Source organism: Choloepus didactylus, chromosome 17 (genome assembly GCF_015220235.1).
Source record: "Choloepus didactylus isolate mChoDid1 chromosome 17, mChoDid1.pri, whole genome shotgun sequence".
In the NCBI taxonomy this organism is placed as follows: Eukaryota; Metazoa; Chordata; class Mammalia; order Pilosa; family Megalonychidae; genus Choloepus; species Choloepus didactylus.
Genome location: NC_051323.1, coordinates 16,964,212 through 16,980,689, shown reverse-complemented (window position 1 = coordinate 16,980,689; position 16,478 = coordinate 16,964,212). Strand labels below are relative to the sequence as shown.

General features: G+C 49.0%; 1 protein-coding gene across 3 annotated transcripts in view; it reads left to right on the top strand.

Annotated features, from left to right (window-relative positions):
- The window catches only part of HK2 (hexokinase 2), a 72,873-nt gene that overhangs the window by 28,446 nt on the left and 27,949 nt on the right, over positions 1 to 16,478 (top strand). For all 3 annotated transcript variants that reach the window (XM_037807103.1, XM_037807105.1, XM_037807106.1), the window contains one exon: positions 13,676 to 13,824. In XM_037807103.1, coding sequence (XP_037663031.1) covers positions 13,676 to 13,824 — 149 coding nt within the window. The remainder of the gene's footprint in view (positions 1 to 13,675; positions 13,825 to 16,478) is intronic.

Genomic DNA, 16,478 nt, shown 5'->3' with positions numbered 1-16,478 from the left:
AGAGGGGAGATCCCTGTAGAAAATACGGGGGCTGGGTTCGGGGCAGGGGACCAGCTACCCTCATCTTCAGGCTGGAGAAAGAGCCCAAGGGGCAGCTGACAGGGCAGTGGAAGAACCCAGAAGGCATCTGCAGAGAGGTCATGGGGGCGGGGGCTGGGTAAGGTTTGGGGAGCCTTTGTTCCTGCATCCTTATGCCTTCCCTATCTCCATCGCATTTTGGGTCCTTGAAGCTCACCTGCCCAAGGGCTTCTGGGGTTGGGGACACCTGGCTTGTCTAACCCACTCTGTGTGGTTTCTAAAATAAATCCGTGCTTGCCTGAAGCCCTGGGACACAACCTGCCCCAGAGCTGAAGGTGTAGCCACCTTGTTCAGGACTGTTCTCTGTGTGTGTGTCTCAGCCCTTCAAAGAGCTTCCCGAGGTGAGGGGCCTCCACGAGTTTTGGGGTGTCCCTCGTGATGACCCCTAGACTGGCAGGTTTGCTGTACCTACCATTCCCTCTGACTGGTAACCACACCCGTTTCTATTGTTCCTATTTGACTTTCTGGTAAAATTCCTAGTCCCTGAGGTCAGAGGCCTCCTCTTTAGTCCACAAAGCACCAGCATGGAGTGGGGACCCTAGATATTTGCCAAATATTCTGGGCTAAGGACTATTCTGTGCATCTACATGTATGAATGCATTTGCTTTTCATATCATATAATGTGGGTACCCATTTTACCACATTTTTAGACAAGGAGTTTGAGGCTTGGGTGTTCAAATAACCTGCCCAAGGTCGTACAGCTAATGAGGGGCTGAGTCAGGATTCAACCTGTAGATGCCGAAGTTCATTCCTCAAGACTGCAGCGACTCGACTCGGGTGTGCACACGCATGTGAGCTTGTGCTGTCAGCCCTGCTGCGTGTGGCGCATGCTCAGCTAAAGGGTTTCAGAACAGGGTTGGGACTGGTTGGTTAGCCTGTGTTGTCGGCAGGTGGATAAGTTCATTGGGGAAAACTAAAGTATGGGACAATTTTTTTCCCCATTTTTTTTATTGTGAACTTTAACATGTATACATAACAGTGATAACTTTCAAAGTATGATTTAACAAATAGTTAGAGAGCAAATCTCAAAGAATGTCATGGGTCACAGTCCACAACTTCATCCATTTCCATTACTGTAAAATATAACATACACAGAAAGGTGTCATCTCTTGATGTATAACTCAATAAGAAGTTATATAGGTAATTTCAAAAATTGTTATCGGTTACAGTTCCACAGTTTCAGTTCTTTCATTATTATGCAATACAAGGGATATACCTTCAAGGCACAATTCAAGGAACAGCTATAGAGCAAATCCCAAAGGATGCTATGGGCTTCAGTTCCAGCATGTCATTTACCTCCTTCCAGCCATTCCAACACCCAGCATCCAGAAATATATATATATATTTATATAAAGTTTCAGTATTCAGAGACTGTGCCTTTGTTAAATCTTATCTTGTTTGTTGCTACTCCTTCCTCTCACTCAGTCTCTTTCTCTATCTTCAGGGGTGTCTAGGCAGTGAGTACCCTAACTTGTTCATATTAAAAGGGGGTGTGGAACAAATTTTTAAAATTCCCATTGCTTTCCTGAGATTGGAGGCACAGAGGCCTCTCTTGCTGTTGGAAGTTCCCCCACTGCTGCACCGTCTGGTGGCTGCGACTCTGTCCCTGGCCTCAGGCTGGATCCTGGGGAGGGCCTGTCGTCTGCTTGACCTCCTTTTCAGGTAGAAACCAGGAGATTTTATGTAGCTTTTGTGATACCCTGATTCCCTCTTTGTCACCTCCAGTGCAACAGTGTAGATGAGACAGTATGTGAAAGGAATACCGTGTATTGGGTTTTATTCACTTAAGCAAAGCAAGTGTGTCCGAGAGCAGTGGAGACCAGAGTATAGGAAACCAGGGGTGCAGGCTGCTCCCTCACGGGGGCCTGTGGCCAGCTCCTCACCTCGGCTCCAGGACACGGTTCTCTCCTTTATAAAATAAGGGATTTGATCCAGCAATCCTAGTCTGTTCTGCACGTGTATTAGAACTAGTGTGCTGTGTTTACGCCCCCATACTTCTTTGAAATACTGTAATGGGAGCAAAAAGCACCCTCGGGTCCATCAGTTGGACACTGGCCAATTCATGTTAATGTGCTCGAGTCTTCTGCAACCCATTCTAAAGCATGAGGTAGAATATTATGTGGCAAATCATCTTGTCTCGTAAAGCAGTGAGTTGTATTTATATATATTTGTACATCTGTGAATTCACATGTGTATGTACAAGTATATAAAGTCTCAAGATCGTTATAATTGAATTATTGATAGTTGTAATCCTGTGACTTGAGGTTGGCAATAGCTAATCAAGTTGAAAATAGGTGTCTGCAACAAGTCAGCAGTTGTACTTCCAACTGTATACCCTGAAGAAATTCCATATGCATCCAGGGAGATTTCTTCAAGAAAGTTCCCAGCAGTGTTGCTTGTAATGACAGCATATTGGGAACAGTTTATGGTCTATTCCTGTGATGGAATACTCTGCAGCACTTAAATAAATGAACATCGCTGTATATTAATATGGATACATCAAAAATGCAACAAACGAGAAAGTTGCAGAAGGACATGCACCTTGGAGTCAAATGTAAATAATTAAAAAAACCTTAAAGCAATATTCTACATTGTTTATAAATGTAAACATACACCCTTTATAGAATGATTAGGGTATGAACTGGAAAATGCACACCCAATAAATGATACAAGTTACTTCTGGGAAAAGCAAAAGGAAAATGGAACTGGGGAGGAAAGCATGAGGGAATTTAATTTAATGTGGTCAATGTTAAAGCTTTTAAGTTTTCTTTGTTAGTTGTGATCAGGAGTCAGTGGCCACTAGGACTGGTGAAGCTTAAGCCTATCAAAAGCTAAAATTCTCCCTCAGTAAAGGGCTGAGAGGAGAGGCTGAGGATGTGGTTGTCTGCAGATGATGGACCACTGCGTTTTCCCCGGCTGCTGTCCTGCCCGGCCCACGGGGCCCTGCTGGGGTGCCTGCTCCTGCCCACGTCTTGCTCCCATGGAAGGTTCAAGACCTTTGCTCCAGAGGTGGCTAATCAGTGTTGGTTCCTCAGGACCATGAACCCTTCACGGTTCTTACCATCATTTCTCTGCAAACCTGGGACGTTAGACCTCAGATCTAAATCTCCGATCATGAGGTACCTAATCCTTAAATCAGTAGTCTTCTAACTTTCTAACACGCTCACAGCAAGCGATGTGTACCTAGAAATATTTATATACAACTGAAACAAGTTTCAGGACCCAGTTCTTATTCTTCAATGTGAGGCTGTTGGGTATTTTCTCTTCTGGTCTTTGAAGAAGTTGATAGTGAGGACCCACTGCATATTTTTTGACTTGTACTTGGAAAAACCCATACAAATTCCCTTGGGCTCTGTTCCGGTTTGCTAATGCTGCCTTTTTGCAAAACACCAGAAATGGATCTGGTTTTATAAAAGGGTTTTATTTGGTTACAAAGTTACAGTCTTAGGGCCATAAAGTATCCAAGGTAAGTCATCGACAATTGGGTACCTTCACTGGACTATGGCCAGTGGCGTCCAGAAAACCTCTGTCAGCTGGGAAGGCACATGGCTGGTGTCTGCTCTGGAGTTCTGGTTTCAAAATGACTTTCTCCCAGGACGTTCCTCTCTAGGCTGCAGCTCCTCAAAAATGTCCCTCTTAGTTGCTCTTGGAGCATTTGTCCTCTCTTAGCTTCTTTAGAGCAAAAGTCTTCTTTTAAAGGCCGTCTCCAAAATGTCTCTGTAAGCTGCAGCTCCTCTCTCAGCTCCTGTGCATTCTTCAAAGTGTCCCTCTTGGCTGTAGCAAGCTTCCTCCTTCTGTCTGAGCTTATATAGTGCTCTAGTAAACTAATCAAGGCCCACGCTGAATGGGCAGGGCCACACCTCCATGGAAATTATCTAATCGGAATTATCACCTACAGTTGGGTGGGTTGCATCTCCATGGAAACAATCAAAGAATTACAATCTAATCAACATGAATACCTCTGCCCACACAAGATTGCATCAAAGATAATGGTGTTTTGGGGGACATAATCCATTCAAACTGGCACAGGCTCTGATCCTTCATGTCCTCATTTTTCAAAAGAGGCAACATCTGTGGCTGGTTTTCTTTGAACTAAAGGAGAATCAAGTATGTGACCTTCTCACGTGTGCAGCCACAGTCCATGCCAGCAAACGGAGACACCCAGCACACATTTTCCCAGGAGAAAGGGGACGTGAGCTTCCCAGATCCTTTCTTTCGGAGGAGATGGGAGAGAAGAGAGCAGGTGTGAAGCTTTCCTGTTTTGGTTTCCTGACTGTTAAATCAAATATTGTGCAATGGGTGGGCTTCAACAATGGGAACTGACTGGCTCACAGTTTTGAGGGTAGGAGAAGTCTGAAATCAAGGCAACATCAAGGCGATGCTTTCTCCTGGAGGACGGTGGCGTTCTGGGGCTGGCTGCTGGCGATCCTTGGTCCTTGGCTTTTCTGGCACGTGGCAATGCACATGGCGGCCTCTCCTGGCTTCTCCTTTCTCTTCCAACTTCTGGCTGCCCCCTGTGGCTTCCCTCTCTGTGTGGCCTTCTCTATAAGCCTTCACTAATAGGATTAAGACCCACCTTGATTCACTTGGGCCACATCTTAACTGAAGTTACCAAAACATTTCCAAGACGAAGGCTTTTGACACTTTTTCCACAATTCTGTGAATTGTGGGTTATTCTCACAGGTGAGTACATCTGCACCCTCAAGCCAGACTTCACTCCCTGGAGAGCAGGGAGTGATGATGACGGTCACGGCAACAATGATGATGATTGAAAATGATCTTGTTAAATGACAGGTACTGTGCTAGTCAGGGTATTGGGGGTCTCTTATTATTTCTCACAATGACCAGATGGTAGGCTCTGTGATCCCCATTTTATAGGAAAAGAAACTAGACTTACAGAGATTAGGGCAGTTGGTCCAATGTTACATAGCATGTGAGTGGTTGCGTCAGGATTTGAAGGCAGGCAGTTGTATGCCAGTGCCTGGGCTCTTAACCACCCAACTAGTTGCACATTTAATGCTTATACCCTCATTCCCATAGCCCCCTACTGCTAGCACCATGCACTAATTATTATTCTAGTAACTCTGGCCTAGCTGTTGAGTTCATTCAGCAGAACCACACTCCTGGACTCGGCCCTGGGTGGGCAGCCGTGTGCTAAGCTGCCTGGAGACCTGCCTTTGGAGAGTGGAAACTGCCCTTGTGGAGATCAGGCCTACCCAGATGAAACAATTAGAGAACGATACTGGGTCATATAATGCAAGCACATGATATGATAAAGGGAGATGCGACTGGTGCTAGGTGAGGCTGCACGGAGGCTGGTAAAACCCTGAGAGGAGCCCTTATCTCTGTTGCTCGGCACTATATCAGCAGATATGCGGGTATCATCAGTCAGCTTGCGAGCTGGTCAATAAGTGGATTTATGTGGTGCCAACAATATAAAAGAAGATTGTATTGACAGAAAGTCTATGTATAGTAGCTGGCACTTATTAAACATTTACATGCACCAGGCATTGTGCCAAATACCCTTCCCATTTATAGCATTGAATCCCGATCAAAGCTGTGTGTGTGTGTCCATCTGTCTGTGCATGTCCTGGGGTTGGAGGTGGTGCTGGCTGGAGGGGAGGTTATTGCTAGCCTCTTTTCACAGACAATGACATCTGAGTATGAGATTTCTAATAGTTTGCACAAAGTCACATGGTTAATACATGTTGAGACAAGGATTTGAACCCAGGTTTGCCTGCCTGAAAAGCTTAACACTCAACTGCTACACAATATTGAGTGTTTCTCATCTCTAGGGCTAATTTTTTTAAAACACATTTTTTATTGTGAAATTTAACATATATATGTAACAGTGATAATTTTTAAAGTACGATTTAACAGATAATTAGAGAGCAAATTTCAAAGAATGTTACAGGTCATAGCCTGAGGCTAATTCAACACATTTCTGGGACAGACATAATTGGAGCTGAAGAAACGATTCCTCAACACATGAATTGGGGTACTGCTTTTGGACAGCATTCTGGGAGCCTTGGGGATACTTACATACAAAGGGTTTCACACGCTCCAGGCCCCTCCCTTCAATTGGAGCAGCTCGATTTTTCTCTATTTTGGTAGTCAGTAAACCAGTATTTGGAAAAATGCATCCCAGTGTGATTTGAAAGCCACTGACATAGACTTTCAGGTCACCCCATTCCTCAGCTGCACCAGCCCCCAGCCTTGACTGACTGTATGATTCAACACCTTTAATAACATGGGGTTGCTTCTTTCTTGCTGAGCTATTGAGCAGAGAAGGCGTTGCACTGTAATGGAGAGGCAGGCCCTGGAGCTTGAAAAGAGGCTGCCAGATGCGGTGGTGACAGTGTTGGTTCCAGTTCCATGGGACATACGTGCCTTGAGGAACCAGGTCAGCCAAAGGTTGTCTTGATGGACTGGCTGCCCGGGACCTGGAGATTTGTCTTTGATTCCTCCCTGTCCACTGGAGTACAAACCGTGCATACTTAGGGCAGTTCACTGTGGTGTGCCAGTGAAGGATAAATAAAGTCCCCCCAACCTCGGAGCCACACCTCAAAGGAAGATTGGAATATTCAGTGCAGTCACCTGGGCCAGTGAAATCCTCCTGGGATGGTAGGGCAGACAGGGGTGGGTTCCTTTCTGGGCACTGAGTTACTATAGATCCAGTTCAGGAACTCCATTGGAAAGTACAGATGTGGGTCCTTCACCTACTTAAAGTTCAGGGCTGCCTGCCCCCAGGCACAGGGTGACCAGGAAAGCCGGAGCCCAGTGATCAAATCTGACATGGCCCTAGGATGGCCAGCTGTCCCAGCTTGCCCAGTTTTAGCATTGAAAGCCCATGTCACTGGGAAACCCCTCAATCTTGGGTGAACCCTGATGGCCGGCCACCCTGCATGGTCCTGGACCCCAGCTGTGCCAGTTTGGATGTATTATGTCCCCCAAATGCTGTGTTCTTTGATACAGTCTTGGGGGGGGTGGGGCAGATGTATTAGTGTTGATTAGGTTGGAATCCTTTGATTGTTTCCATAGAGAAATGACTCAATCAACTGAGTGAAATGTTTGATTAGATGTGGAGGTGTGGCCCCTGCCCATTCAGCGTGGGCCTTGATTATTTTACTAGAGCCCTATAGAAGAGCTCAGACAGAAGGAGCTTGCTGCTGCAGCTAAGACAGACATTTTGGAGAACGCCATTTTGAAACGCAACCTGGGAGCAAGCAGACGCCAGCCACGTGCCTTCCCAGCTAACAGACATTTTCCAGAGGCCAATGGCCTTTCTCCAGTGAAGGTACCCTTTTGTTGATGCCTTACCTTGGACACTTTATGGTCTTAAGACTGTAACTTTGTAACCAAATAAACCCCCTTTATAAAAGCTAATCCATTTCTAGTGTTTTGCAAAATGTCAGCATTAGCAAACTGGAACACCAGCTAACTAGTCTTGCCTCCATTCTTTGTGCCACTCCTTGAATCCAAACCCTTGGCTAGCTGATCACAAGCCCCCTAACCACTCTCTTGGCTATAGACTCTGCTCTTTAACCCAACCCACCCTCCACAGTGCTGCTGGAACTCTTTTAAAAACACGTCTGATCTTATGCTTAAAAACCAAAGTCCTTGGCAATGGAATTTGCTGCACGCTTGCTGCCATCCCTCAGGAGCCCTGTGCTGCAGCCACCGTGCACATGCCATTTTCCAAGCATGCCATGCACGTCCACGCCACTGTGTGCAATCCCCTTCCTCTGTCTGACACCCATGGAGACCTGCTGTCACGTGTCACCTCCTGAGAATCAGAATAATTCACTGTCCCTCCTGTAACAGCCAATTGTGGAACCGCCCCAGAGCCTCTGCCTGCTCTGTTCTCCTTGTCAAGGGCAGGGACCCGCAGCACCAGGTGGCAAAGAAGGTCTTAGTAACCGTCTCAAATGCTCAGTGTTGTAAAACTAATGGAGGACTGGAAAGTATTTTGTTGGCACTTTTGGACCTTGAAATAGTGATTTTCAAACTTTTTAGTCATGGACCTTACTCCCAGCTTGAAACCAAAGTGAAATCTTATGTGGAGCCCCACACATAAAACAGTGAAAAGCGGGGAATAGAAATAAAATTGAAAGAGCGTGCACTTTCATTGGCCTCCTTCAACTCTCACTAAGGGCCCACCTCACCGCTGTCAGGGACCCCCAGAACTCCGGGAACACTGCGTAAAAGCCACTTGTTTACACAAAGAGGCTTCTGGAACCCATGGTTCTGAAGAAGTCTGATCACCCAATTTGGTGGGATGAGGGGGCCGAGCTCCGGCCCCAACCTTAGCCAGGTCACTGCCACTTCTGAGCACAGTTGTCTAGAAGAAAGGGAACTGCTGCTTACAAAGGAAAAACAAAACAAACTGGGTTGTAGGGCTCTCTTAGAGCCCTGGCTGGCACTCAGCTCTGGCGCCTGATGGGAGGAACAGGTGGCAATCTATTTTAATGATTGGCAAGCACCTAGAGATCAAAAATAGACCCCCTTGCAATATTCTACAAAATACACAGATATTGTCAGGCACCAGCCACCTGTTAACCTGTGATTTGGACAATGCTGGAGTTACGACCCGTTCAACCAAATTACAGTTGTCACATCAACCAGGATGACATGGAATATTATGCCTGGGCGGTTTCTCAGGTGCCTCTTTAGTCCTCCTCAGCCCTTCCCTGGGACAGGTGAGCTTCCCAGAGAAACTGAAACCCCCTTATCTTGCTGACCTTATGTAGCTGATAAGAGCCATCCTGGATGTATGTGCCAGCCCAGGGTGGGAAATGAGTCAGAAAACAAACTCCACCAGAGGGGATGATGTGAATCTTAGCTACCAGGCTCCCTGATGGAGGGTGGCATGTCCTAGTGCTCTGACTGCCTGTTCCTTCCAGCTGTGGGCCAGCGCCATCTCTCTGAGTACCTTTTTTTCCTTTTAGTAAGGGTTGGTACCCCCTCTCGTCTATTTTTTAAATTAAGAGGACTTCCGGGGGGAATTGGAGAGTGTTCAGAAGGGGTGGGGAACAGAAGTTTGGTAAAGAACAAGATGGCACCCCCAAAACCAGCTGTGTCGACAAGCTTTAGTAGGTCCCGGGTTCCTCTGGGGAGAAGGGTGTGCCTTCCTCTTACTCAGAAGGGAAGGCTGAGTCTGAGAAGCCGTCCAGGGGGCCCGGGGCAGGGGCTGCAGCTACTGATAAAGGTTAGGGCGTCTCCACTTTCTTTCTCACCACTTCACAGCTATTTGCTTCCACCCTGGAGTCTGCGCCAGGTTATCCTGGGCTGCCAGGAAGCAGAGCCACGGAGGCGTGGGTGTGGCGCAGCGGGACAACCCCGGGCTCGGGAGTCAGACGGACCAGGGTTCAAACCCCGGCCCTCACTCACCCCGTGTGGCCTTAACCGAGTGACTCAGCTTCCGCTCCAGCCTCACGTCCTCTGCTGCCCGGCTTGGGGACAGTGTGTCACTGCTGGGTTTTATGCTCTTGGCATTGTTAGTAAAGATTTCCTTGTCTGAAGCTTTACAGTGTTCCTGTGAGTCTCCTCCTTGATCATTGCAGTAAAAAATTTGCCAGAGAGCTGGATCTAGATTTGAATTGTGGTTTGACTTATTTGACATGAGCTTTGGCTTTCTCTCCTGTAAAATCAGAATTAGGATCCCCTGTCTAACAAAGTTGTTGAGGGTTGATGAGACAACGTTTATAAAGCACCCAGCACACAGCACTTAACAAATGTTGGTTTCTCTTCCATTAATCTACATGTTGGTGCCTTCAATTTACTAAATCTCCCTCATACCTGCTTCTCTCTTTTCATTGTTTTATTACCACAATAATCCAGATGAGAGTGGGAAGGTCTGAGCTCTGTCCAGGGACAAGAGAGGTGAAGACAGGGAACTGGGGTTCATTTTTTGAAAAAGTCACATAAAAAAATAGAAGGTAAATGTGGTGATTTATTTTTGATCTTTTGGGCAAACCTCTCATTGCTGAAAGCAATCTCCTTTGTCAATTGTAGATGCAATCAGCTGTAGATGTTGTCAACTGACTAATGATGTAAATCCATCAATGAATTACCCTCACAGTAACAATCAGGCCAGGGTTTGTGTGACCTAACAACTAGACACCATAATCTAACCACATTGACACATGAAACTAACCATCATACATGTTAAAAGAGAAAAGAAAGAAACCTCTTTGACCCAGCAGGTTGGCAACAATTAATCTCTAGATAATTTGGGACCCTGGTGAGGGTGAAACACACCTGTTGAGTGGAAATTGGCAAGAGTTTTCGGGAGGGTAATTTGGCAGTATCTTCCAAATTTAAAACATACATCCTTTGAACCAGCAATTCAAACCCTTTTCTTGCAAGGTGTTCCTTACAGCTAACCCTGACTTTATAAAATTAATATATCCAAGGGCATGCAAGAAGCTTTTAATAGTCATTACTTTCAGGGTGTGGAGAAAGGAAAGAGAGAATTTTGCATTTCATTTTAATTTACTGTTGTCCTGTTTGAACTTTTTATCAAGTGTTCGTATTTTAATATTTTTAAAATGTTAAAATTGTTTTCCAGCAACAGTGTGCTTAATAAAACGTCTTACCTCTGACAATTTCATACATAAGCCCCACAGTTGCCACTCAAACTTTTGTTTACCAAAAGAACCATCAACAAGCAAGTGTAATGTGAGATGGTTTCTTAGTAGTTGCCCCAAATACCGACTCTCAGCAGAATGTTCTCTGAGACCATCCTGGATCCTCTGCCAGTGGCTGTGTACTTTCTTAAGGAACCTGCTGTTGGCAAGTCGTCTTCCTGCCCTGTCCACTCTGACCGCCCCAGGCCCGTACACGTTCCTCCTGTGCAGCCGTCACACACTCACACGTGCTGTGCCCTGGACTTCCGGAACACCCCGGAAGGTTCACAGTGGAGGTGCGTCTTGAGCCGGGAGTGGGAGTAGGCAGGGTTTGGAAGGGCTGAGAGCAACTGGGAGAGGGAATTAATTAAAATCAAAGGCATAATCATAATAGGGAAAACGACCAAGATGATTTAAGAAGTCGCAGTGGCTGTTCCTGGGTGGCTCAGCGTGTGCCCCTATGTTCACACGTAACCCAGTTGTTCCATAACTCGTGTCCCTCACCACTGTGGGGCGGACGCGGAGGTAGCCTGTCCTGTGGGTGTGGTAACGTGCTCTGAGAGGCCTGTGAGGTGCCCCTGGCCTCTCAGTGCGGGAAGTGGCTGAGCTGGTATTCAGCCGGCTCGTAGCTGCTGCCCTTTGGGGCTTCTCGTGTGGGATGTGGAGGTGGGCTCAGGAGAGGGTCACCCCAGGATGTAGCTTCAGGAGTCTCAGTGCTGGGCCTGCCTGGGAGACTGGGCCTCAGCGACTCCGGATGCTGGAAGGATGAAGAGTCTTTGGCTATGGTGGCGGCCACGTTTGTTAGTGGATAGGAAGGATGTCGGGACCAGAGAGTCTATAAGAAAGGCTGGGGATGAGAGGCCTTCCTGGGGCATCTTCAGGGGTCCTTTATTATTTATCCTTTCCCTTTGGTCCATCAGAAAACACTGCGAAGCCACTCGATGGAGCCGTTCCCCTCCGGTGAATCCAACAGGGCTGGCTTTGCAGGATAACCGGCCAGCCCCCTACCCCCACCCCCCAAAGGCAGCCTTGGCCCCCTCACTCCCCAGCCGTAGCCAATTCAGCTGATTATGTGTGCTCTGTGCTTCAAAATGCTGATACAGGCAGTTCATCCTTGATTTTCCTTACCGTCCTGCATGACAACTGCTGTGTAGCTCTCCCTGGAATCTGATGAAGCGTTCCCTGGAATCTGGCTGAGGGCCCCTCCCCAGGGAAGACTCAGAACCAGGGTGCCTGGAAAAGTCTCCCATGGCCCCGAGGGGGTTGAGGGTGCCTCAGCTAGCTGGCACCTGTAATTGGGTGGGGGCAGCCTCCAGACACTGGGGAGGGAAGGAGAAATTAGTACGTCAGAGGAGCAGGGCTGAATCCCTGGACCTGCCTCCGGTGGCTTCTCTTGGCCAGGTTTCTACACTCCCCCTTCCCTTATTGGCTTGACTTCTCAGCAGTCAGAGATGCGACCCTAACTCTGGGCCTGTGTCACTTGAGGGTGGGCCTTGGACAGTGTTTGCCAAGATCCTGGATGGAAAGATCTAGTACTCACCAAATGTGTCCTCGGGTGTAGGCATGCTGCCAAGTGCTTGAAGCACATTATCTCACTGGTTTCCTCCCAGCAGTCCTGGGGGTGTGATGCTCCTATTTTAGAGATGAGGCAGCTGAGGTCCCAAGGGGCCACAGGTAGAAAGCGGGAGGCCAGGTTCTGGCCTAGAGCCAGACTTCATGTATCATTAATTCTCCCAGACCGCTGGCTGCATGGAACAAATCCCTGCGAATCTCCAGCAGATGATTTCAACCCTATGCGTCCCCTTCGAATCCTAGGGACTGCATTTGTCTCAGGGAACTGGGCGGATGTGGCCTTTTCCAGCACCAGAGTTAGCAGGGCACGGAATAAATTTGTGTTGGTTCCTTTGTTCAGAGCATTTCCGGGACCCAGCCTTGCTGTCCACGGCTGTCGCCCATCGGGAGAGGGGCCAAGGGGGGATGCACCTGCCAATAAGTGCGTCTCCGGAAAATTGCCCTGTGTGCGTCCTCAGTGAGGTGTGTGCCCCCCCAGCCCTGGCCCGACCCGCCAGCCCACAGCTGGGATTCTGGCCCCTGCGTGTGTCCGGTACTTGCCTGTAGCCAACTGCCTGATTGTCTGGAGTCTGGCTATTTCCCGTCTGCACCGCCAGCTTCCCGGAGGGAAGGAACCAGGTCTTGCTCGTGACACATGAAAATCATCTGTTTATATCTGTGGCACATTTTTGGGGTCTCCCTTTTCTCCCAACCCCCCCTGCTCTCTGGCTCCTGTGAGGGGAGCAGCTGAGCAGCCTGTGTCTCTTCGCAGATGCTCTTGGGTCAGTGTTCAGTCACATTCTAATGAGCTGAGGTAATTTTTTTTGGGGGGGGGGATCCCCTGGCTTATTTGGCTCTAAGACCTCTTAGTTCATAGTTATTTGGACCCTATTCCATTCTGTCATGCGACCCCCTCATCCTGCCATAAAGGGCCTCACCACCATAGCATGCAAACCCTAAAAAGTATATTTTATACAGTGATTGCAATTTGGCAGACGGCCCAGGATTCCAGAGGCCTGAAGCAGGGTGCTGGGTATTCTGGGGTTATAAAAAGCAAACTGGAGGCACGGACCCCTGGCCCAGGACTGGATATGCCTGAGAAACTTATATCGCTGGGTACATGCCGAGGAGATGGTCTGCAAAGGGGTGAGCGCCCCATCACCAGAGAGATTCTGGTGGGGCAAAACAGTCTCACTGCTTATGCAAATTATAAAAGCAATCTGAAAATGCTCGGCATTTTAAAATCCAGATAATATTTGAAGGTGTGCAGAAAACCGAGACGCCCACCAGCTTCCCCATTGCCTGGAGTTGACCTGTCTCCATGGAGGAAGGCACAGGTTTTAAGCCTTGTTCTCTGCGCAGCGGTTTCACCTCATTGTCTTTCCCCAAGCTAACAGTGGCCCTTCCTTTCTCGGCAGAACACGGGGAGTTCCTGGCCCTGGACCTCGGGGGGACCAACTTCCGTGTGCTCTGGGTGCGAGTGACGGACAACGGCCTCCAGAAGGTTGAGATGGAGAACCAGATCTACGCCATCCCCGAGGACATCATGCGCGGCAGTGGCACCCAGGTGTGACTCCTGACTCCGGGAGGCCCCTGGGGCTCTGGGTCCTGCGGGGCAGGGGTAGCTCTCCTCCGGTCTGGGGGGAGGAGAGATGCCGGCTGAGGTGGGTGGGGTGGGGCTCAGGCGGGACAGAGCAGGCTGCTCGCGGGGCCACCGAGAGGCAGGGCGGTGAACACACGATTGCGGTTTGAACTCCCGCAGGGGACGCCTCCGCCTTGCACTGCTATCCCTCTGCAGCCCTCTCTGGCTGACTTTTATCCCAGTGTCACATGAAAACAGAGCTGTTGCTTCACCTCTTTCTTCACTTGCTCTCCCTTTTCTGTTTATAAAAGGAGAGGTTTTGCACACAGACATGGGAGCCTATTGAGAAAACACCAAAATCCAGCTTTGGGGCGTCTGTCCCACCTGGCTCTGTGGCAGGTGCCGTGTGCCTCAGCATCGGCCCCCCAGTTGTGTGGTCAGCAGAGATCGTGCTTAGGTGTTCCCAGATGTCAGTGTACCCAGCTCGTACCCATCCGGAATAAAAGGAGTGAGCAGAGAGGGAACAAGAAGTCCCATTCAGAATCTGCTCAATAATGGCCTAGGAAAAAACAGGCAATGCTGGCACCACCCCAGAGATCAGCTCCAGATGGGCACTGATCCCTGCTGGGAACCAAAGTCCCGGCCCTTCTCCTCGAGGGCTGGACCACCAGGACACATGCTCACAGGCCACTGAAAGCCAAAAGGGGGGTGTGGTCACCGGGAGAATTCCAGAGTTGCTCCCGTGTGTGTGTGTTGGTTTCCTCATTTCATCCTCACACTAGCCCCGGGGGGGTTACCACGTCGGTTATCTCCGCTTTAAAGAGGTGGAGGTGAGCTTAGGAAGCATGAGTAGCTTGCCAGAGCTGAGATGCCAAGCCTGGTCGATATGGCCAGAGCTTGTGCTTTACTGAACTCCAGGGGGCTCTGTCTACTTTCTGGTCCACGACAGTGGTGCTCCTTGGAGTTGAGCCACATGGTGGGCCCGGGACCTGCCTTCCTGCCTCTGCTTCCAGAGCAGGCGGTACTGCCCAGAGGGCCCAATGTATCTGCAGACATGAGCACCTGTGGAGGCAGACCTTTGGAGGGCTCCCTGCTTCTGCCAAAGAGGCGCACTCATTCCCATCAGCACCGGAAGCATCTGACCCATTGGTGGTGGCAGCCACAGGTCCAACCAGTATTCTCTGCTCTTGGGTGTTCAGGGGAACTGGTTTCCCCTTCTCCATACGCTACAAAAGACTTCCTTGGGCAGGACATGGAGGGAGGCATCCTTCCTGCACCTTCTGTGCCGGGTGCTTAGGGTACAAAGAGGAGTGTTCTGGTTTGCTAATGCTGCCAGAATGCAAAACACCAGAAATGGATTGGCTTTTATAAAGGGGGTTTATTTGGTTACAAAGTTACAGTTTTAATGCCATAAAGTGTCCAAGGTAAAAGGCATCGAAAAGGGTACCTTCACTGGAGAAAGGCCACTGGCATCTGGAAAACCTCTGTTAGCTGGGAAGCATGTGGCTGGCGTCTGTTCTGGAGTTCTGGTTTCAAAATGGCTTTCTTCCACAGTGTTCCTCTCTAGGCATCTGCTTGCTCCTGGGTTGTGTTCTCTGTAAGCTGCAGCTCTTCTAAGATGTCACCGTCAGTTGCTCTGCTTCTTCTGTTGGTCACCTCATTTATAGGGCTCCAGTGATTTAATTCAGACCCACCCTGAATGGAAATTATCCAATCAAAGTCATCACCCGGTTGGGTGGGTCATAGCTCCATGGAAACATCCAATCAAAAGGTTCCAACCCACCAGTCAGCGCTAATACATCGGTTCCCACAAGACTGCATCAAAGACAATGGCATTTTGGGGGACATAATACATTGAAACCAGCACAAGGAGTAAGACAAAAATCCTGCCGTCCAGTTGCCTGTGGCCATGGATTGGGGATCAGAAGGCGTTCCTGGATACCTGCACAGCCGTGGGGATTGCTCTCGGCTGGAGCTCTGGCCTTCCCAGCCCGACCTCAGGCTCCTGGTCACGGTTCTTTCCTCCACCCCAGGCCACCTCCTGTAGAAGGAATGTCGGTGGAGCATATGGGGGAGATATTTTTAGACCCTTTATTTGCCCTGGAGGGTGGCCAAGGGTAAACCTGTTTTCCCGGTTTAAATGTTGTGGCTGGGGCAGAAAGACCAGGAACCCAGGACTAGGGGCATTTTTGCTCCACCGAAGCTGTCATGTGGCTCCAATATACTGTCAGGAAGGCCACAGCGGCTCAGGCTTAGCACACGGCTCGTTCTTCCTTAGAGATACACCTTGGCGGGGCACTGGAGAGGCGGGGCCCTGTGGCTGTGTGATCCTGTGCAGAGCCTCGGTTTGTTCATCCATAAAGAAGGATAATAGTGCCCAGTCCAAACCATCGCAGTGTGCATTAGAGGAAAGGACACACAGTGTCTGCCATATGAACCAGCGCCGTGGCTGTGCTTCCGCGGCGGTTTTCGCCCCTTTGTCTAGTTGCTGCTTCTCACTCTGCTCTCCAGCAGTCCAACTGTCCCCACCCTGGAGGACGTGGTCACTTTCACTTCCCATTGCTAACCTGCCCCACTTCCCCCACCCCTGGCCCCAGATTACAAATACTTGACAACCGATTCAATAAAACAAAACCAAC